The sequence below is a fragment of the Equus asinus genome, chromosome 2 (assembly GCF_041296235.1).
Source record: "Equus asinus isolate D_3611 breed Donkey chromosome 2, EquAss-T2T_v2, whole genome shotgun sequence".
NCBI lineage: Eukaryota > Metazoa > Chordata > Mammalia > Perissodactyla > Equidae > Equus > Equus asinus.
This window is the reverse complement of record NC_091791.1, coordinates 143,588,088-143,612,240: the sequence shown is the minus strand read 5'-3', so window position 1 is coordinate 143,612,240 and position 24,153 is coordinate 143,588,088. Positions and strand designations below refer to the sequence as shown.

The 24,153-nt window shown below is 36.4% G+C and overlaps 1 protein-coding gene across 1 annotated transcript in view; it reads left to right on the top strand.

Annotated features, from left to right (window-relative positions):
- Window positions 1–24,153, top strand: part of UNC13C (unc-13 homolog C) — a 565,722-nt gene that overhangs the window by 283,315 nt on the left and 258,254 nt on the right. The window contains 4 exon segments of the mRNA XM_070501335.1: window positions 4,910–5,066; window positions 16,713–16,781; window positions 18,351–18,440; window positions 23,387–23,515. Coding sequence (XP_070357436.1) covers window positions 4,910–5,066; window positions 16,713–16,781; window positions 18,351–18,440; window positions 23,387–23,515 — 445 coding nt within the window.

Here is a 24,153-nt window from a genome sequence, read left to right as displayed (position 1 = left end):
GTTGTAGGCCCTTCTGGTTGTGCTATGTGGGATGCTGCCTTAGCATGGCTTGATGAGTGGTGCCGTGTCCACGCCAAAGATCCCAACCGGCAAAACCATGGGCTGTGGAAACAGAGCACATGGACTTAACCACCCGGCCACAGGGCTGGCCCCCTAGAACTGTTTAATTACAAGAAATACAGGGAGGGAGTCAGACTTCAGAAGCACTGGCAAAACAAAACAAAAACATGACATTCCTAAGGATACCTAATTTACATGACGTTTTCATGCTATTCTTGGTGGAAACAGCAGCTTTCCTACCTGGTTTTCATATTTTCAGAGGTCATAATAAATTTTCAGATATAACATGAGTAAAATCAAGTTCAAAATTGTTTTGTTACAAAGTTCAGGTTTTGGAGAAATATTCAAGGTTTTATATTTTGGAGATCATAAAGAGTGTAATTCTGTGATTTTTCGATTATCTTAAGGTGCAAAATATTTTGTTCCTTCTGGCTGTGGTATGTGAACTGCTTAGTCACATTGGAAGCAGGGTAGAAGTGTCATTTTTTGCTTCTGTATTTCCTAAATTGTTTTTCTGCTTCTAACACCTACTAGTTTTAATCCGCCTTTATACCACTTCAGAATCACCAGCCCAAATTTGTGTGATAATGTCACTTCTCTCTGCAAAAATCTCAGCTAATTCCATATATTCCACATGAGAAAGTCAAAACTTCTTAGCTAGAGACCAACAGAATCTGACCTTGACTCACTTTACTTTGGTCATACCTGGCGTCTCCTCCTTTTCATCCTGTTTCCTCTTAGTGCAAACTCCTGTCACTCTGCTGATATTGATCTTGTTAAGGTGACAATAATGTTTATTTGTCAAGTCCAATAGTCTATCTGCTGGTCTTATGTTATAAGACTCTTTCACTGCACTTAACAGCATCAGTCATCCTTCAAACCCCTTTTTCCCATGGTTTCCCTGATTCCAGTGTCCTGGCTTTCCTTTTGCCTATCTGATGTTTTATTTGGTCTCAGTCATAGAATTTATTTCTTCCACTAGTCCCTTACATTGTGGTGTTTCCTAGTTTCCATTCCCTGACACTTCTCTTTTTATTCTACATGGTCTCCTGGATGATCTCATCCTTTCTCATGGTTTTGACTAACTCCTACATCCTGATGATTCCCCAATTTAAGCGTCCAGCCCAGGTCTCCAAAAACCTGGTGGATTTTCCATATAAATGGAAAGCTCTAAAAGCACCTTAAACTCAAACTCGCCTGAACTCATAATCCCTACCTTACAATTACTTTCTCCTCTTTTGTTCCCAGCTCACTTGGCAGAAGCGCCATTCAGCCAGTCACCGAAACTAAAACCTTGGAACTGAACCATTTGTCTTCTCTGTCTCTCACTCTTCATCAATCACTAAGTCCTGACAGTTTTTCTTCTCAATATTTTTCAAATCCATTCCCACCTCCCCTTCTCTACAGCTACTGCCCTAGTTATGACACCCATCATCTCTTCCCTTGATAGCCTCCTAATTGTACTCTTTTCTGTAGTCTCATCTTTCTTAAAACCATCCTCCTAAAATCTCTGCCCAACAAAATTAACCTATTTAAAATTTGGCGTCACTTCCTACTCCATGTAAACAACTATAGAGTTCTTTGGAGATACTTTTTTACTTACATTAACTCTGTAAGATTTTGAGTTTTGTTTGAAAAAGTCTTTTGACCTATCTGATAGGTCCATCTTACCTAACATACTACACGAGACTCTCCTAAATACACCCTCATCTTGTCTCTGGTCATACCAGGCCTAGAATGTTCTCCTTGAAATTTGGGCTCCACCAGGCTAAAATTGCTAGTGTTCACTGTACACAATATTTTGGGTTTTTTCCACTGCACCTTGGCCTGTACTATTCCATTCCCATGGAATGTATTCTTTATCAGTGATAACAAGCCCTATTTGGTTTGGCTATCTCTTAGTTATGCATTAACTCTTAGCCCATTTCAGCAAGACTTCCTTGACCTTCCCTACCAGCTACAATACACACACTGTAACTTGGTGTCTCATAGTACCCTGTTGTGCTTTTCTTTCTCATAACTTTCTCATAATTGTATTATATGTCTTGTGTGTCTTATTCTCCCACTAGTCTGTAGGTGGATTCATTACTGTATACCCAATGCCTAATACAGAGTCTGGCATTCAGACATGTTCAATAAATATTTATTGAACCAAGTTGTAGAGACACCAAACTCTTCACTCTTCCATGGCCGTTACATAAACTCTAATCCTCTAGACCTTGGCTTAGGCATTTCCCTCTGACTTCTCCTCTAGTGGGCTTACCACTGGTGGACTCAACTCAGCCTTTGGACCTTTGCCCTCCATCTCCAGGCCTCACTCCTGTATCCTATGGCCCATCCAAACCTTTAGATGCCTTTGTAATACCACTTTCTCTTGTATGACAACATTAGGGTTTAATGTGCATGCCTCTCAATTAAGGTATACCTTTTTTACACCAGGACCATGTTTTAATCAACTCTAGATCCTTACCACGAAGAATAGTCCCAGAAATATAGTATATGTATAGTCATTGAAGGGAGAGTCCTCTGACCAGATGCCTTTAACATGAAAAATGGATGAAAGATTAAAGAGTAGAAAAACACTAGAATCAATTCTAATTCTATTTCTAACTAATATTAATAAGAGAAAGTATTAGAATTCTAATATTTGGCTATAAATTGAAACTATTGTTTAAAGAAAAGTTTAAAGTGTGAACAGCAGTTTATTTTTACTGTTTTTATAGTTTTTTATGATTAATATGTATTATCATTAATAATAAATGCATAGCAAGGATTGCATTAAACTAGATAATTCCAAATTACATTTATTTACATGGCTTTGCCTATATTATCCATAAATTTTCATATCTAACATAAATTATTTGTTAAACCTCTCATTATGCTTGTAAAACATTGCTTTGGGATCCCAAAGCCACAATTTCGTAGGGTATTTTCATCAGGATACTGGCTTAACCAACTCAAAGTTTAAAATAGGCAAAGCGTGCTTATTGATATCCCCAGTCTTCCCATATTGCATTCATTTTTTCCTCAGATGGCTTATAGGCAGTGAACAATGTTTAATAACTGCATCATTTTCAATATAAAACTTTCTATTTCGCTTGTAAAATTCACGCTGTGAGCGCTTTAAGCAGAGTATTCATATGTTTCTCTATTATTTCTGCTGACAGTACCTGTTAAGCTGTTGAAGCCACGCTAACCAGGCACCAAAAACTATACAGTAGCAGCTACAAGAAGCAAAGACTAAATGACACGGCCACGTTAGGAAAGCACTGATCCTTTTTTAAAATCAAGAACAAGATTATTCATTCTGGTGACCTTCAGTATCCCTTTAGATAGATAATGCATGCTCAGGATAATAAACTTCTGGTCCTTGAGTTTCTTACCAGTCTATTTTGACAATTGATGTTTCTATATCTCTTGTACCTACTAGGTATGTATATTTTCTTTTTGCCACCCCCCCCACATCATTACATTTAGGCATTGCATGTTCAACAACTCTCAACCTCTGACTTGGGTCTAACAAATCTAATTATGTGGGAATTGTTGGGAAAAAAAAGGAATGTGATAGCATAGTGCTAGGTGTTTTTAAATTTCTATTCTTAATATTTTTATACCATTGGTGGTATTCTTAATAGGTAGTAATTATAATTAGTTTAGTTTATAATAAAGTCAAAATACGTGTAATTTACTTAAAAGAAACATCAGCGATAATCTAATTCCAGGGTTAAATTGCACAAATCATGTAACTCTCATGGCATACATTGCTATGCACGATACTCAAAGATCCATTTAAAACTTTAACCTACTTTTATTAGCTAATATCATGACAAGCTAAGCGAATGGCCTGCCTAAGAGCTAAGAGAAGCCACCATTTCCAGGACCACCATCCATTTCTTTTGAGGTGCCACTCAGGACACTTATTTACGTATGTATGTTTTGTGTTTGTGATCAATGATACAAAATTCAGAGATGCCTAGGTGGAGGATAAATTACTGAGATATGAGAGCAAAATAGGATCAGATTATACACTGAAAATTTCTTTCCTCTATGAGTATTTTATCTTTTCACTTTTATCATAAGCTGTGCTTTCAATTTTCAAGTCTTTTGTTACAGTTCAAATGAAACAGATTTTCTTGAGAGAAGTAACAGAATTGAACACTTGATGCTTCTGATGTCTGTAAATGACACTATTATTCAAGGTTTAAAAGAAATGGTCTTTAAGCATAAAGCTGGTATAATTCAATCTGTCCACGCTATTCATCTGTTTGCCTAATTAAATCCTAGTTTTAACAAAATGCTTAGAAAACAGAACTGCCTGTGGAAGATATTCCTTTATGACAAAAACTCCCAAACAGGGCTCAAGTCAGATAGTAAGTTTACTTGTTCGATCAATGTGCAATGAAAGAAGGGCCTCCTGCTCACTTCATCAATGTGAGAGGAATACGAGTGTGAGGGAACATTCTGGTTGGAATATAGCATTTCAGGAACTGAAATAAGTGGGGCCAGAGTTGGGGGAAAAAGAGAGACCCCTCTGTTATTGCTTTCCAGCAGTGCTAGATCCCACTAGAAATTGTACTTTTGGTGTGTATAAACAACATTCTCACACTTGAAAGGAATTATGCACAATCCCTGGGGCAAATCACATTCTAATTAAGCCACTTCACATTTGTGAATGAGAAATCTTTAAAAGGCTGAAATTGCTTTCTCTTTCAATTAGAGATTGTGGGAGTTTTCTCTCCTTTTCATAGATGTAGTTGAGGAATTATTTAATTGCTGATGTTAGAGGATATGCTGTTATCTGAACTAATTAGTTTCTGCTTTAAAAGCGCTTAATGTTTTTGTCTTGCAGGCACTTTTCATGTCTGTCTTCTAAATACATGTGCCCTGGTGTCCCTGCCGTCATGAGCACCTTGCTGGCGAATATAAACGCTTTCTATGCTCACACAACAGTTTCAACAAATGTACAAGTTTCTGCCTCAGATCGATTTGCCGCTACCAACTTTGGTGTAAGTATTATTTTCTGAACTTTAAAATTCCTAGTAGCTTATGGGAGTTACATTTTCAAGAAGCTTTGGATTCAAGATATTCTTGGAATCTTATTGCAGAAGTTACATCTTAGGGAATGTCTCTTAGTATAATAGTCTAAAGCTGAAAATTTTATTTGAAACATATCCAGTGAAATAACTTTATTTAACAGTCAATTGGCATCTTCATTATATTAAATCCCCAAATCTAGAATGATCGTTTCCAATGGGAGAAAAACATACATTTTGTGAGATTGTACTGGTATTTTATAGGAAATTCTTCATGTGTGCAAATTTAGGATTCACCATTTCAGATACTGGCAAATTTGACTTTGGTTGACTTCTCTGGAGCCTATTAGGCTCCATTTGTGCTTCCTGTTGATTCTTACCGATGGGTAACAGTACCTCTTCTAAGTAAAAAACAGTAGGTGTATAAAGAGCCTAAGAGAACTATCTGTTCTGAATTAAGACTGTCCAGCTGAAGTATTCAAATGTATCAAGAACACATTTAAAGGCAGAAATGCAGAGATTCTAAGGAGTCTCAAGTATTTATCTGTTGCACCTGTCACTGGAACTCATTCTCTATAAGTATAATAAAAATGAAATTGGCAAGACTGGAAATAGGATATAAAATTGAGTAATCCCAGTAAAATGACGGGAGCGTAAACTAAAACGGAATTAATGGTGATGAAGAAGGAAGGACAAGTTCTAGAGCTTTTCAGGGCATAGAATCAAGAGTACTTGGTGTCATTAGGGATTTGGACAGTGAAGGAAAGGTTTTGGCCAAGGCAACTAGGTAGACAGTAGCTCTGTTCAATAACCCTGTGAGACAGGTATGTTAATTCTCATTTTTTCTTGCAAGAAACTAAGATTCATTATAGGAAAGTGATTTCCATGACATCATATTTACATTTCCCACTGCACTTCCAAATTGGTTCACTGAATAGATTTTTGTTATTGATCATGTTATTAGAAATCAAATTTTTGGGTATGTGTCACAGAGCAGAAACAAATGAGACCTAGCAAATAAAGGATATAAAGCTATTAGGGTAAAAAAATGTGATACTGTGTTTACTCTTTTCCTGTTCTTTTCATCTAAATGACAATGCTTGTGAGATGTGTAAGATGAGTTGGAATGAGTTAAAGGAAAAAGTAATTTCTATTTAATGATAAAATAAATGCTAGTAGAAGAAAACACTGAGTTAGGAGTCATGGGATTTGAGTTTGTATTAAAATTTAGCAAATAAGTTCAGTCATTAAAGCCTCAATTTCTCAATTTGTTCAGTGAGGATAACAATTGTTGCTCTAACATATTTCTCAAATTTAAGATGAAAATCAAATGAGGTAAAAGACGGTAAGCCAGTTTGTAAAAGTTGAAAATGCTCTATAAGGTAAGAGAATTTCATCTCTCTGGCCCTACTCATAGTATAAACAGTACTCTGTACACTTTTGTTAGACAGATTGACTCTTGTAAGAGCTGGCGCCAAAGAACATTCCTAGGCAGATCAACAAAATAGTATTATGACCAATACCAGATCATAGAACAGTTTTGTTATAAAAATCTCATCTTGGTAACAGTATTCATTATCTTGGGATTTTACCTGTAACATAAAGCATTCAGTGTTATGAAATTGTTTTGGTCTTAATATTCTGCTTGGGTACATTGTAGAGAATAAGCCAATCTTATGGAACACTGAGCCTTTCTACCTCTGAGAAAGAAGCTGTGTTTATATGATTAACATCCACCGTAAAAGCTGCCCAGAGGAAGATTAGATAGTGTGCTCCTTTACTTCATGCCGGCCCAACAGAGAGAAACCCAATTGATTTCAGTACCCTTCAGTGTTTCAGTGGCAACGTGGTTATAGGAAACTTCATTTTGTAAGTCAAATAGCTTATGGTAGAAGAAAGTCAAAAGAGGAAATCTTTCTTTAAACGACATCTTGATAAATTGGTGATTTGGTATGTAAATTTGATTATATTTTTCTCTCTCTATTGAAAATAATGCTGTTTGCTGAGTCAAATATATCTAAGTATAATGTCTCCCACCTCCACTTTAGGACCCAAAGTTCTTATTTACCTGAAATCTGAAGCTGATACTGTTACTTACTGACCAAGGAACAACGTTATATCAGCGTTTCTTCATCCTTCTCAAAGGTGTAACCCAGACATTTGAGCCTCAAAAAAAGAATAAGCCAGTGGAAAAAGCTTTCTTACTTATGAGGATTGTAAAACAAACAAATCTTTAAGAAAAGAAAACCATTACTCATACAAATTCAGACTCTTTTGTGTACAAGTGTTATTTGAAGTCATGGTTTGGAAAAAAAACTGCTCAAGAATAAAGTGAAAAGGACAGAACCCTTGGGTGTGGAGAGGAGAGGCAAGCTAAGTTTGCTGAGGAAAATGAGGAATTAGATGAAAATAATAATAAAAATGTGATAGTATGAAAGGCAAGGTAAAGCTATTTTGAGAAAAGGGAAGTATATGACATTGTCAACTGTTACCAAAAGTTCAAGGAAGATGGGGAAAGAATTGAGCCCTTTGGATTTGGCAGTTAGGGTCCTTGCTTAGTGAAGCAGTTGAGGTTGAAGCCTTATTTCACAGGGTTGGTCAGTGAATGGTATAGATCAATAGTTGTATAAATTAGGGTTCATTTATTCACTAAAACATAATACAATCACTAAAAATCAGTTTTTAAAGAAGAGTTCATACAATTGAGTAATGCCTATAATATAATGGTAAGTGAAAAAATATGATACAAAAATCTATATACAGTCTAATTCCAACATTGAAAACACACACACACACACACGCACACACACACAGATGCACATACACACAGGGGTTTAGAAATAAGACTGGATGGAAATGCACCAAAATGCCAATGGTACAGCAACCTCGTGGGATTACCACTAGTATTTTGTTGTTTTGTTTTGTATTCATCTTTAGACTAAAATTTTAAAATTTTCTACACTTGTGTTAATAATATAATAAAAATGTGAAAAAAGGGAGGAAGTGGGTGAGGAAATAGAGACTGTTCTATCAAGGAACTTGAATGAGAAGAGGAAAAGAGAGATAAATCAAAAGTGAGGTTTTGAAAGGGATTTTATTTTTCCTGTCTGGTTGGGCAGGAATGTATTATTATTTAATAAGATAAATTTGAACATGTTTATGGATTGTTAGAAAGGAGCTAGTTGCAAGAGTGAAGTTGCATATTTATCAGATGGAGAATAAGTGATATAAGAACATCGCAGAGGAGAAAGAAAGAAGTGCAGTCAGGAGGACAGAAGGAGGATATTCCTTGAAATCAGAAATGGCAAATTATGTTCTGAAAATTAAGGAAATGGTGTGAGAGCCCTTGCATAGAACACTAAGCTTTTGACATAGGAGTGAAAAGTTGGAGAATTCCTATTCTATTTCCCTAATCTTCTCTATGGTTGTCTACAAGGACAAGCAATGCTCATCTACAAAACAAGGCCTGTGATATAATTGCACAAGGTCGAGGAGGTTGGGTAAAGGTTTGGATGAGCTACTATGGAAGGAAATAGAAAGGGGAATGATTCAGGGCCACATAAGAGGAATTTCTAGTAAAGCTGAAGGTCTCATTTGGTGTTGGGAAGCACAAGTTTGTTGTCACACCAATTCATGTGGCTGTGAGATTTTGTCAGAATTTCCAGCATTCTGATACTGATGTAGTAACAGATACAGCAGATGGTTGGATTGACTATAGGTTGAAATTTTGCAGAAAAGAGGCAATGGAAGGGTGAGGGAATTAGTATATAGACTGTGCTGTCAAGAGAAAAGTTGAAGTGGTTCACCATGGAGTCTAGGTTTGATAAGTAGCACCATGAGAGAGACAGAGACAGAGACAAAGGATTTTGGTAGGAACATCATACATTTCGGTCAAGATTTCAAAAGGGAAGTCTCAGGTCCAAGGTGTAGCTCTGGGAGTAGATTGTTGAAAATTGGGTGTAAAACAGTGGTATACTGGAGCTAGTTTGTACATGCTCACAGGCAGTGATTGCTGAATTTTTAGGAGTATTGCAAGCTAGTTGTTGAACACAGTCATCCTTGAGATGAGAAATATTGAGAATATTTACATCACAGAAATTGGCGAATGCTAAAAATCAAGCCTTTCTTCTTTCAGAGATGATTTAGGAGCAGACCATTGAGTGTAAAGGTTGCTTGGAGTCAAGAGGATCAGAGAACTGTATTGGGTAAAACATTTTCACGGATGTTGAAAGCACCATGGGTAGATCAATGGTTGGAAAGGAGGAAAACTCTGTGAGGTGGGGGGTCAATATTTCAACTTTGAAGAAAAGTCTTTAGGAAATTTATTTAGAGAGTTATCTTAAGACACAAATAGCCAATAAATTTTTAGTAAAATTGATATTTATCTAGCTAAATATTTTTCCTAAGCATATACACCCTCTTTGACACAGGCAGTGCTGAGCAGAAGCAAATATGTTAATAAGTTTTTCTTTGCCATTACATATTTCTTTTATTTGTCCACTTGTTCATTCAATAAGTATTTATGTGATACCTCATGTATGGCAATATAGCAGACAGTGGAGGGGCTGAAAGATAAATGTTGACCTCTGTTCTCTGGGATTTATACTCTAATGGGAAAGTAATATAACCTATGTAACAATAACCATAAATCACTCCCAAAATATGATGAGTAAAAGGAGTGTATACTTCCAATTGCTTTGAGATTGAAGAGGAGCAAGTGATTGATTCTCTTCAGGGGCTCATGAAAGCTTGACAAAATGAACAGGGCTTTTAGGGAGGAATAGCAATTTTCAAAATCCAGTAAGCAGTGGGGAAACTACCTTAGACCTGGGAAGACATTTGAGTAAAGACAAAGAGAAGTAAAGATGCAAAATAAATTCAAGGAGATATGTGTAAGGTAGTCTGCCCCTGGAGTAGGGCAGATAGAACAAAAGTTGGAAGTATAAGAGGAAGCTGTGTTATTGGGTTGACATTAGATTGTTGAGGGCCTTTAATGACCACTAAGATGTTTGGACTTCATTCTTGACGCATAGAGTATAATCTGATCGAATTTCTGAATTAGAAGGATCATTCTGTAGAGGAAATGTTACAGAGGGGAGAGAGAGAATGTACATCAGACAGAGTTCAGCTGTAGTAATAAAAACCATCCTAGCAACTTTAAGTAGAAAGAGGTTTGGCACAGGGAATTCGATGCTTAACAATATTAGCTGAAGCACTTAGGAGGAGGGGGATCCTTCTATAATAATTCTCACAATATCACAGTGAAACTGACTTGCAAAACAAGCTGTGAACTTTCTGACAGTCAGAAAGGAGAAGAATCAGAAGGCTTCTTATATTGCCAATGCGTCTGTCTTAAAAACCACAAAGCTAGTGGCCAGAGACCAGGAGACAAATGTCTTGAGGACTTTACTTAGCAGCAGAGGTAAACCAAAAAGCAGGAAGTGGACCTCCATCTCATGTCTGCTTTCCAAATGTGCTAGTGCACATACATCTAATAGGCAGAAATGAAAATCTTGCAGAAACCTAGCTACAAAGAAGTTTGGGAAATATGGCATTAAGTTTTCCAGCGTCAGAACTGCAGGAAGCCACGCTGAAGAAAGGAGGAATGAGTAAGCCAGTTCTTGGTACTAAACACAGGAGGACTACAGGGAAACTGGTGAGAGGGTTGATGCAGTAGCCCTGGCATGGCAAAATGATGCTGCCTCTGGACAACGGTTTAGAGAAAATGAAGTGATGTGGCAAAGGAGAGAATGAATGTAGGAAACATTCTCATATAGATTAGGTTTCTTTATGACTTGCCAAATGATTAGTTCTGGGCAGAGGTGGATCTAGGTTTTGTGCTGCCTAAACCTTAAACAATTTGCTGAGACTCTCTTTAAGAAGAAGAATATAAAATTGTCAATATAAAATTAATATGCACTTTATTTCAAATTGCAGTAACAGTTTATAACATTATATAAATTCCAGGTGTACATCGTTATATATTTCAATTTCTGTGTAGATTACATCGTGTTCACCACCCAAAGACTAATTAAAATCCATCACCACACACTTGTGCCTAATCACCCATTTCGCCCTCCTCCCTCCCCACTTCCCCTCTGGTAAACACCAAGTCAATTTCTGTCTCCGTGTGTTTGTTTGTTGTTGTTTTCATCTTCTACTTATGAGTGAGGTCATATAGTAATTGACTTTGTCCCTCTGACTTATTTTACTTAGCATAATACCTGCAAGGTCCATCCATGTTGTCACAAATAGCCAGATTTCATCATTTCTTATGGCTGAGTAGGATTCCATTTTGTATATATACATCTTTTTTCCCCATCTGTCCCTTGATGGGCACCTAGGTTGCTTCCAAGTCTTGGCTATTGTGAATAATGCTGTAATGAACACAGGGGTGCATGTATCTTTATGATTCTTGTTTTCATGTTCTTTGGAATAAATACCCAGCAGTGGAATAGCTGGATCGTATGGTAGATCTATTCTTAATTTTTTGAGGAATCTCCATACGATTTTCCATAGTGGCTACACTAGTTTGCACTCCCACCAGTAGTGTATGAAGGTTCCCTTCTCTCTACATCCTCTCCAATATTTTTCGTCTCCTGTCTTGTTAATTATAGCCATTCTGACGGGAGTGAGGTAATATCTAATTGTAGTTTTGATTTGCGTTTCCCTGATAGTTAATGATGTTGAACATCTTTTCATGTGCCTGTTGGCCATCTGTATATCTCCTTTGGAGAAACATCTGTTCAGATCTTTTGCCCACTTTTCAATTGGCTTGTTAGTTCTTTTTCTGTTGAGATGTATGTGTTCTTTGTATATTTTGAATATTGACCCCTTATCAGATAAATCATAATGAATTATAAGTTATTATAATACAACAAATACCACAAACATTACAAATTCCAGAAAAACAACATAATATTTTCATTAATTAACTGCCTGACACACCTCTATAAGAGTTTTTACTACAGTTTTTATTGCAGATTCTTTGATCACTTCTTCATATGACAAAAATTCTGAAATATAATTTTTTAGGCTTTCATCTAGCAGAGTTGATCAAACTTTTTAAATTGATACTTTAGAGGAGTTTCTTTTACTTTCACAATTCATTGATAATGCCACATGCATTTTAACGACTTTCATCAAATTTGGGAAAACATTTATTATGTTTCTTTCCTATGTGATGTCAAAGCAAAAATTGCACACAACAAAGTTAAAGAGGGAAGGAAGACTTTATTCAAGGCTATTGCAATTGGAGAGAGAACAGAGCCCAGTCTGAGATGGACTTTACTGAAACAAAAGAGAGGAATTTCTAAGGGCTGGAATAAGCTAGAGGAAAAGTATCTGAGGATATAAGGAGGGTCAGTGGTATGTGACCAGCACATTGAATCATTCTTGAGTTTGCAAAGATCTTTTTCTGTGATTAAGCTATCTGTGTTTGCTAATTGACACCCATAGATGTTAGTCTCCTACCCTCCCACAGAGGCTGGGAGATAGGGGTGCTATCTCTTTGATGATTATTTTTCAAAGGGTTGGCTCCCAAGTACTTGAGGAAGACATTCCTGGGTTGTAAAACTGGCAAGAGATTTCTTTTCCTCTCAACTTTTTTTTTTTGCTGAGGAAGATTCGCCCTAAGCTAACATCTGTCACCAATCTTCTTTTTCTTTTTCTTGAGGAACATTAGCCCTGAGCTAACATCTGTGTCAATCTTCCTCTAGTTTTTGTATGTGAATTGCCACCACAGTATGGCTGACGAGTGGTGTGGGTCCATGCCTGGGATATGAACCCAAAAACCCAGGCTACCAAAGCAGAGAGTGTTGAATTTAGCCACTATGGCCATGGGGCGGGGCCCCTGGGAAGACGTTTTTAAAAAGATTTAAATCTCAAAGGGGCAGAGAAAGAATTTACAATTGCAAATTTTCTAAAGAAAATTCTCTAAAAATAAAAAAGGGAAGTCAGGACTTAGAGTCAGGAAGAGCTCTGTGGAAAGTTCAGTCAAACCCAGGGAAATATTAAGGCTGACTTGGTCAATGAATGATAACATCTCAGTGCTTTTCAAGTTTGCCTATGAAGTGACCCCTTAAATACTGTTCAAATTGGTAACACTTATTAGTTTTTTTATTGATAGTATCATTGTAGTTTTATAATTTTATAATTTTATGGTATCTCGTATCAGAATTAATCTCATATCAGCAAGAAATGTAAACATTTCCAATATGTTCATATGATTAACATTAGCTGTCAAAAAATTATCAAATGGGCTATGCTTTACTTCTGTTTGAAATGTTTCTGTTCTTCTTAATGAATTACTGCTTTTGATAGGATCTGGAAAAAAGTTTTTACAATTTGCTAGTCCAGGTCAGAATAATTTTTATCCTATTCTTACGAATTTTACAAAAACCTAAGATCACGGGAACACGTAGCTAGTTTTCCTCCCAGGGAAGCTGAAGCAAATGTGGGCCCCCAAAGCTTAAGCTTCAGGTTAAACCTACCCGTGCTGTTGGAGTGAAATACTGAGAAAGAAAGGAATGGAAGAGAGAAGCTGAGGATGATGCAGAGGTTTTTATACCCCTTCCTTATATGAGCTTTTCCTTCTGTGGTTCCCAGGATCCTAGGGAAAATTACGGAGAGTGCTCTTGTGGCGTAGCAACTGTCTCCCCAGACTCAAAATCTCCCCTCTGCCCAGGGGCCAAAGCTGACCCACTAACTGGTTTTGTATGGCTCATGAGATAAGAATGTTTTTACATTTTTAAATCATTAAAAAACCAACCGAAAGTAGATTATTATTTTGTGACACACTAAAATTATATGAAATTCAAATTTCAGTGTCCATAAACAAAATTTTATTGGAAACCAAACCATGCCCATTTGTTTGTATATTGTCTGCTAGAACTATTGCTCTGTAACAGCAGAGTTGAATAGTTGTGACAGAGACCACAAAGCTGAAAATATTTACTATCTGGCTTTTTATAGACAGTTTGCTGACCCCTGGTCTAGAGATATCCTTATCAACTAATTAAACCTAAATTTTTAATAACTGATAATGCTCACTGTTATTATTATCGATTTGGTCCTTACCAAATACCAGACATATGTAGTCCTTACCTAATGCAAAGACCTGAATAATGTGGCAGTTTCAAATACTGTGGCATGCTGCCCCTCAGGGGAATCATTTTTTAATCATGCCATCTTTTGTTCTTTCTCAAATCACACTATGCAAGCAATAGGCCTCCTCTGTTCTTGCAAAGGCAATCTCACTGTAGTTAATAGAAATATGGTAAACAAAATTAAATTTCAAGCTGTCCTGCTGTTTAAAGAATCTCTATGAAAATTCAATCAGCAGCACACTTTTAATTTGACATCATCTGATATTGTTCACAATTTAGTGACAAACAAGTCTCGCAGTTTTCTCTGCAGTTTTCTATTCTGCTTGGATGTAAATTTTCCAGCTGGGCCCTGAAGACCTAGGTAGGAAGACCACGTGTGTGATCTGTATCAGTCAGAATTGTGTTCAGCTGCATGGAACAGAAACTCAACAAACTTAAGTAAATAAGATTTTTTTTCCCATGTAACTTAAGTCCACAGGTAATAAGAAATTTAGGGCTAGTGTAGCTTCTCAGTATTGTAATTTTTTGAAAGAGTGATCAGACAGGGCTTGGATGAGGTGTGGGGCTCCATCTCGCTTCCTGCTGCAACATTCTTACCATCTCTTAAGCTTTTCATCTTACAGTCATAGGATGACTGTTTTACCTCTAGTACCTAGTCTGAGTTTAATGTGAGAAAAAAGAGAGAAACACAAAGGGCAAATGGAAAATAGCCCAACAGAGAATCATACAGCAAACACTAATAGCCTGCCAAGCACTCTTTTAGAGTCTTTCCAAATAATAATTCACTGATAATATGCTATCTGGGTCCATCCCCTTTAATACGTTGTATGTATCTCATTGACCCAAACCATGCTGCATGGCCCTTCCTAGAGGAAAAGAGGTCTGGGAAGGTAGGCATTTCATAATGGACACGTTTGATTCATGAGGTTCTATTATAAGGAAGAGTGGAAGAATGGGTATTGAGCAGACAACCAGAACATTCAGTCCCAGTGTATATAACAGGGCCAATGATTTCAGCCATAGCGTGGTTGGCTAGGGTCACATCAGCTGTCTCGATGATTAGTACCAATCACAGAGGTCAGACAAAGCTTTCAGAGACATGACACGAACACATTGACTTTTACAGTCATTGAATGATTAACTTTACTGTGGCCTAAACTGATGATTGTAGTGGCTCTTTTATCTTTCTATTTTGATTGAAAGCCATTGACCCATGTGGATGAGGGATGAGGGGTTAATAATGGGCAGCATAGGTCGTCTCCTCTCCGTGGAAGGTGTGATAAGAGTGGGAAAGAAAAATCTAAGACATTCAACTCATCTGTATGTTTTAGTAGCTTTACTGTAGAGTCTTACCTGCCTAATGAGATGACAGGCTTCCGGAAGGCAAGGTTCATTTCTTAGGCTCCTTCATTGCCTCCACGGGGGTTAACATGGAGGCAATACTCAAATTTTTTTCACTGATTTGTAAACCTGATGAGGACAGTTTAAATTGGAGTTTCAACTTAGGAACAATTCATCAATTCCTATTAATATTCAGCTCACTTCCACAAGATCAGTGACTTCAAGGCATAAGAGTTATATACACTATAAATCCACCTCATATGTGAAACTATTAGAAAAAGTTTCTACTTTTGCCAACATCTTCCAAAGTGCAATTTGATGTTTACAGAATATTAATATAGGCAGAGAACTTGACTGTCATTTACTCCCACCCTTCTATTTTTTTCATTTTTGATTCGAAATCTAAAATTCAGAATGGTGAATTGTATACCTATAAGGGTTGTGTGTGTGACTTTGATGTTTTTAATTTATCTAATTTATATAATTTACTTAGTCCACACAACTTCATCCTTCTGCTTATTAACAAAACTCCTTTTTGTTATAATCTTCAAATCCTTCTATGAAGAGGTCAGTCCAACACTGACACAGCATCAAAGGGAAGCATCAGTGAATTTTTGCCTGCTATTTTTTAGCATTAAATCATAAACATACTTTAAAGGCAATAAATCCTTTCAGATTATGAAGTGTTTACTTGTTACCAAAAGAAAATGCTTTTTGAAATTTTTTTTGACAAAAACAGCAGCTACTCTCACTACCATAGGTGGGAGAAGCTTTAAAAACTGTAATTTATTTCTGGGGAGGTGGAGTGGTGTGCAGGGGTAGAAACAGGGGTGGGTTATATTTTCTCTTGCTGGCTCATGTTGCTGTGAATCAGTACAGTGACAATTCCGTTGTCTGGACTCTTTCTATAGAACACAAGTCTCTGGGTGCTTTCTCATTCATCACAGAGAGGCAGTGACTTGTTGGAAAGAGCCTGGATTTGGTGTCAAAAAGACCAGAGTTTGAAGCATTGCTGTATCACGTATCAGCTGTATGACCTTGGGCAAGTCATTGACATCTTTGAACCTTCCTTTCTATAAAATGGGGACAGTAACTCACAGACTTGTTGTCAGGACTACATTTAGAATGACCGTTTATCTCCATTCTCCTACTTTGTGTTTGCTTTCTACAGAGGGAAAAATTCATAAAACTACTGGACCAGTTGCATAACTCTTTAAGGATTGACCTGTCAAAGTACAGGGTATGTACAAAATTATTTGCCTAAAGGTACAATATGGGCTTGGCTCAGATGATTTCTTGTCCTATTGTACAAAATAATCCACAGTGTAATGGAAAAGTAAAAATATCAATCTTGAGTCCTGTCACATTAGAAGAGTCCACTAAGTAAGCAAGCAGATGTCCCTTATTCAGTCCGTGTCCCAAATAAGCCTACAATACTGTGTGTGTGTTTTTACAGCTTTAATTTTATAATTATTTTAATAACCACCAGACTGAGTGGCCCTTAGCTAATTCATGAAGTAGACACGTGGCCCAGTCCTCATTTTGAAAGCTCACCCCTTGTTACCGAGATATCCTGCTGATATTTCCCCAGCTTTTGAGATTCCTACTGGGATTCACTGTTTAATTCACTCCTTCTAGATCAATACAATGTGCTTTTTTTGAAGTTGTTCGTAGTTCATTGTCAACACTTCTATACTTCACCTCCAGGGGAAACATACACAAATGCACACACAAACACAAATATATTCATGTATGTGTGAGTACAAACATATAATTTTAATTACAAAGTATCTTAATTATAAAAAAATTAGTTACAAATTTTCTTTCCTAAATTTCCATAGTAATAACTATTCCATTCTTTATTTAGCAATTTATTCTAAACATCTTTCCATATCTGCACATATATATCTCTCCTGCATTCACTTTTTAGTCTCTTTTTGATGGATACCTGAACTGCATATTTCTGGAAATTTTAATACCAAATTTTGTCAGACTCACCTTTTATGTTGGAACCGGGACCAACCCTATGAGAAGAGAATTGCTATGGCTAGGCAACAAAAAAGATATTTAGAGGCAAGAAGGGCCTGGAGGCCGCCTCATTCACCATCATTTAGACTCTCCCGCTCTGCTTCAGTTCATGAATATATAAAAGTTACCTGTTGTTTTCGTGATAACTGTTTAAAATCCAATATGAAAGCAGGTTAATGTGAGAAATGTCTCAATGTTAAAATTATTTCTTACATAAACACTTTCATAATTATACCTTTCCTTCAAAGTTTTGAACATCTGCATTTTTATATGACATTTTTCACCAAATCTCACTAACAGAAACTTTTGTTGAAATCCATGGTACTTTAGGAAGAGACTGTGCAATGCAATCTTAGTTTTCTTAACTTTTAGAAATGTAGCACATGCAAAAGTTCCCAAAGTACTTTTGAAAAAAATTACCCATCTTGAGAAAATCATAAAAATATTTTCAAATATATGCTGTCCTCCCCACTTTTAGTAGCAAAACTATTTTATGAACATGACAAATAACCTAATAACATTGCATTAATGATATGTTTTGAATATTTTTGTTGCATTGTGGGGATAAATAGAAAGATATGGCTTTCTAAGACTAAGAAGAGACTATTTTCAAATTGTTTACTTTCTGGAACATTTTATGATAGAATTATTGTGAGAATACTGTAGGGATATTTTAAAAATTTTACAGTTTTTTCTTTCATAGAAAGCTAGTTTTAGCTTATTTTCCCACTGGAGGCTTAATGCTGATAATTTACCCATTTTCTGTTTCCTAATTAATAAGGAAAATTTTCCTGCCAGCAATGCTGAAAGACTGCAAGACTTGAAATCAACGGTTGACCTGCTAACAAGTATCACCTTTTTTCGGATGAAGGTACCTCATTTTATTTCTGTCACTGTCTTGGTGTGACATAACACATTTATCCCCTGGTAAAGTCTGGTTTACCTTTCTCTTGATCAATACTGTTCAACTTCAGCAATTAAATTGTGGTGACTTTGCCTGAGCTAAATGAAGCTTCCAGTATAAGGAGGGTTGAAAGGGATTATCCTAGACAGTTGAGATATTTTATTGGGCTCAAATTTCATTTTAAATTAAATCCATCTTAAACACAGCTCTCTAATAAGTGGACATGGCACTTACAAAAAAGTCCTTAAAAATGTGGAAGTGGAGTTTACTTCTTGTCTTAATTTTAACTGAGATATCCTACTGACTTTTTCATCCTAAGAGAGTAGCTGACTCTTTAAGTTTACCCCAATTATGGCAACTTCCATTTTTAGCCTTGGCCTGTCTACATAGGAATATATTTGATCACCTAATCCACTATAATAGTTATTATCTACCAAACTATGCAGACACTTCTTTTTAGGTATATCTCCTCTGCTTTAATAGAAAGTTCTCTAGAATCATACTTTGGCTAGCAGGACAATTCATGTAAAGTCTTTCCTAAAATTATTTGTCTGGCTATGGGCTAAAAAGTTTTGTTCTTTGAAAGAGTTTTATGATGTTTATTCAAAAAAATTCTACATAGAAATAAATTGGAAATAATTGGTTTTCTTTTTGGTGTTGCCTGTGATTGTTTCCACTACAAGCACTAAAAATAATATTTTATAATATAAGAAAGGCAAAAAAAACCATACTGTATCAATAATCATTTAAATTCTTTAAACTTCAATTAAAATGTATTTGGTTTAAAACCGTGGTTAAATTGGGTGACTAGGATGAATAGAATGTATGTCAATTCTGACCTACTGGCAGCAGCTGCTGGAACAGTGTGTAGAAAATGATAGTGAGACCCAGTCCAGGCTCAGTGGGAAAGTTTACTTGATTGACAGGTGATGCTTACCATGAACAATGAGGGTAAATGGGAGTGAGGTTAGAGAGTGCCAGCACAAGTGCTACATATCTGTCATTCCTCAGTCACCAGCCTTGCAGTGTTTAGAAAAACAAATCTTGTCAAACTTGCGAGTCCTCTTTCCCCTCCCTCATGATCAGCTGATGACCTTGCTTCCTATTTCACTGAAAAAACAGGAGCAAAGACTGGAGAGCTTCCTCAAGCTCCAACCATATGCTCCCACAACCCATCTCACCTACCTACTTAGCTACATCCTTGTCTGTATACTCTTCCTTTTTAAAATTACTATTGATTAGCAGTCTGTTCTAGAAAAGGTGATCTCTTCCACCTGTGCAATTGATTTCATTCCCCTCTTGCATACTAAAACATTTTCCAGCAATCCTCCCCACTTGCCTGAATTATCAAGTTTCCCCTTTCTACTGGATATTCTCCATCACCAAACACGCTCTTAATTTTCAATCTTAAAAATAGTGCTTGACTCCAGGGTGGCTTGGTGGCATAGTGATTAATTTCACGCATGCTGCTTTGGTGGCCCAGGTTCGCTGGTTCTCTTCCTGGGCACGGACCTACACACTGCTCATCAAACCATGCTGTGGCAGCATCCCACATAGAGGAACTATAAGGACGTGCAACTAGGATATACAGCTAGATACTGGGGCTGTGGGGAGAAAAACAAATAGTGCTTGACTCCACTTTCTTTATAGCTACTACCTTAACTCTTCTTTTCCTTTAATGCCAAAACTCCTCAAAATAATCCTCTTTACATTTTCTTTCCAATTTATTTCCTCCCATTATCTTTTGGACACATTTCCTCTTCCATTGTCTATTTTTCTCATTACAGACTGTAAAATTCAGTCTTTTGGTTGTACAGATCTATTTGTTTTGACAAATTTGTAGTTGTATAACCATTACTACAATCAGGACATAGAACAGTTCCATAATCCTCCAGCATTCCCTTGTACTGCTCCTTTAGAGTCAAACCCTCTCCCAGGCCCTGGCGACCACGGATCTGTTGTTGTCCCCTTTGGTTTTGCCTTTTCCAGAACATTATGTAGATGAAATAATACGCTATCAAGCATAACACATTGGCTATTCATCCATCTTGTTGAGTGTATCAATGGTTCATTCCTTTTTATTGCTGAGTAGTAGTAATTCTTTGTTATGTGTGTACTACAAGCATTTGGGTTGTTCACAGTTTGGGGTTATAACAAATAACACTGTTAAAAATATTGATATACATATTTTTAGTGTAAACATTAGTTTTCACTTTCGTTGGGTAAATATCTAGGAATGAGGTTCCTGGGTCATTTAGTAAATGTATGTTTAACTTCACAAGAAATGCCAAATCATTTTTCAAAGCAGTTGTACAATTTTTCATTCCCAGCAGCAATGTATGAAAATTTCAGTTGCTCTACATCTTCTGGTGAAGCTCTTGGTATTTCCCATGGTGCTAGGAGTGAAGTTCTATCTAATCGTGGTCTTAATTTTATTTCTCTATTATTATTTGTTTTAAAGATTGGCACCTGAGCTAACATCTGTTGCCAATCTTCATTTTTCTTCTTCTCCCCAAAGGCCCCCAGTACATAGTTGTATATCATTGTTCTAGGTCCTTCTGGTTGTGCTATGTGGGACTCCGTCTCAGCATGGCTTGATGAGCAGTGCCATATCCGCTCTCAGGATCTGCCCTGGTGAAACCCTGGGCTGCCGAAGCGCACAAACTTAACCACTCAGCCACGGGGCCTGGCCCCTGTTTGTCTATTAATTAGTAATGTTGATCATCCTTTCTTGGGCTGATTTTCCACCTGAGTTTCTTTTATAAACAATCTGTTGAAATATTTTGCCAATTTTTTCTTAGGTTATTTTCTTATTGTTGAGTATTAGAAGTTCTTTTATAGACTCTTGATACAAGTCATTTATCAGGTACTTTATTTGTTAATATTTTCTCCCTGTCTGTGCTTTGTCTTTTCATTCTCTAACAGTATCTTTTGCACAGGAAAAATTCTTAATTTTCATGAAGTCTATTTGTCAATTTTTCTGTTTGTGGATAGAGCTCCTGGCTAAACCAAGGTCACAAAGAGATTTTCCTACATTTCTTCTAAAAGTTTTATTTTGCCTTTTCTATTTAGTTCTATGTTCCATTTTGGGAGTTATGTTTTTAATAAGGTGTGAGATATGGGTCAAGAATAACTTTTTGCATATGATATTCAATAGTTCTGACACCATTTATTGAAAAGATTATCCTTTATCCATTGAATTGCATTTGCATCTTTCTGAAAAAATCAGTTAGCCATATTTGTTTGGGTCTATTTCTGGACGGTTCAATTGTCTATACTTTCACCATGACTATATTGTCTGGATTACTTATAGCAAATCTTAAAATCAGATAGTGTGAGTCTTCCACCATTTTTCTTCTTTTTCAGAATTGTTTACGCAATGTTATTTCTCATTGGGATTTTGACTGGGATTGCACTAAATCTATAAATCAGTCTGACGAGAACTGATTTTTAACAATACTAACAATATTAAATCTCAAAATACACCATTATATTTTGACCCACTCCAAACAGACTTTTACATCATCACTTCACCAAAGATGATCTTGTCAAAATCACTAATGACCATCACTTTGCTAAATCTAGTGGTCATTATTGATCTTTATCCTACAGCATTCAATATCACTTAATATATTTCATCAATTCTTCCTCCTGGAAACCCTTTCATCTCTAGATTTCCAGGACACCCCTCTTGCTTAGTTTTCCTCCTGTTTCATTGGCTGATTATGTTCTGGTTTCCACTACTTTGTTCTTTCTCATTTTCCTCATGTCATAGGGCTAGAATTACCCAGGGTTTATTTCTTGGAACTCTTCTCTTCTCTATCCATACTCATCTAGTCTCATTTCTTAAATCTTCTCTAAGCTAATAATTTCCAAATTTATATCTCTAGCCCAGGCAGCTCCACTACTCCAGACTTATTTATCCAAATTTCTATTTGAAATCTACTTGTGTGTATAACAGTTTGCTCAATCTTAACCTGTCTGAAAGCGAGCTCCTGATCTCCCAAGCACAGACTTGCCCATCTAAGTTGAGGCTATCTCCACTGTACCAGTTACTCAGGCTAAAAACTTGGGGGTTTAACCCCTCTTTCTCTCATACCAATAATCCAATCTGTAGCAAATCTGTTAGGTCTTCCTTCCCAAATTAACTAGAATATGATTTCTTCTGACAGCTTCTAGCTTACCACCATAGTCCAAGCATTATCTTCTTTTGACTGAATTATTGCAGTATTCTCATCACTAGTCTTTCTACTTTTTCCATAGCTCAACCTAAGGCAGTGTAAGAGAGCCTTTTAAAAGCTAGTTTAAGTTAGGTCACTTTGCTGTTCTACTCAAACAATCCAATTCCTTCCCACCTTGCTCAAAGCTCAGGTTCTTGCAACAGTCTATATGTAAGTTTTCTCCTGGCACCATCCTCTTACTTTTCTGAATTTATCTACTGTTGCAGTCCTGTGTTAGTTCTGTTCCACTGAATCACTTCCTATCCCCTTTTCTCTAGTTTATTTTTATTTTCAACGTGCATCATTATGTAATACATTTTACTGATTTATTATGTTTATTATGTACTAGAATTTAGCTCCATAAAGAAATGGATTTTTGCTTCTTTTGTTCGTTGCAATGTCACCATTGTCTGGAATAGTATGTGATACATATTTGTTGAATGATTGAATGGAATGAATGATATCGTAATTGGACACTTTAAGTGTTTCTATTTGAATATTTACAACTATGATCATTTCACTGAGTTGTCCTAGCAGAAAGTTAAAGTGAAGATGTACACATTTAAAACATTTCTAAGACCATATTTTTCCTGAACACAGAAAAATCAACTGAAAGCATTCATTGGATATTGTTTGTTTGTACTGGATTAAAATGTTCTAGTTTTGAGTTTAAGAAAATAATCTGTCTCTCAGGTTTTAGAGCTGCCAAGTCCCCCAAAGGCCAGCTTGGTGGTGAAGGATTGTGTCAGGGCTTGCCTGGATTCCACGTACAAGTATATTTTCGACAATTGCCATGAACTCTATTCCCAGCTGATAGACCCGGTAAGAAAAGATGAGCATCTACTTTCTATTTCTAACGCCTATTTCTATAAGTTTAGAATGACAGTAAATGGGAAAATATGTTCATTTAATTTCACATTAACTGCAGGTTTTGAGAATTTCCATATTTTTTCTTCACATTTGAACATTACTTTTATTTACATGGAGTAATTCACTCCATACAATAACTTTATGTGGTAAAGACGGATATTGTTGTTGAAGTTTTTCAAGAAAGGAGTTAGTTTTAGAAGAATTAAGTAATTCATCAAGGTCACAGTGGGCAAGTGGCAGATCTGGGGCTGGAATTTAGGATTCCAACTCCTGCTCCTGTGCTCTTCCCTATGTTCTTCTCCTATGTTCTCACACCGCCTCCCTGCTCATTTTACATCATAAAAGTGATAGATGTGGAAATTTTTATAGATCAGGATGGTAAAGTTGTTATATACGTAAATTTATTATTAATAAATATTTCAAAAATACAAAAGAAAATACAGAAAGTAAATCAAACATGCATATACTTACCACCTAGATGACCAAATGTTAACCTTTAGCAATGTTTGCTCTGCTCTTCATGGTTTAAAGGCATTAAATATTGCACATGAAATGGTATTTCACTTTATACTTCTTCCAAATTGATTCCC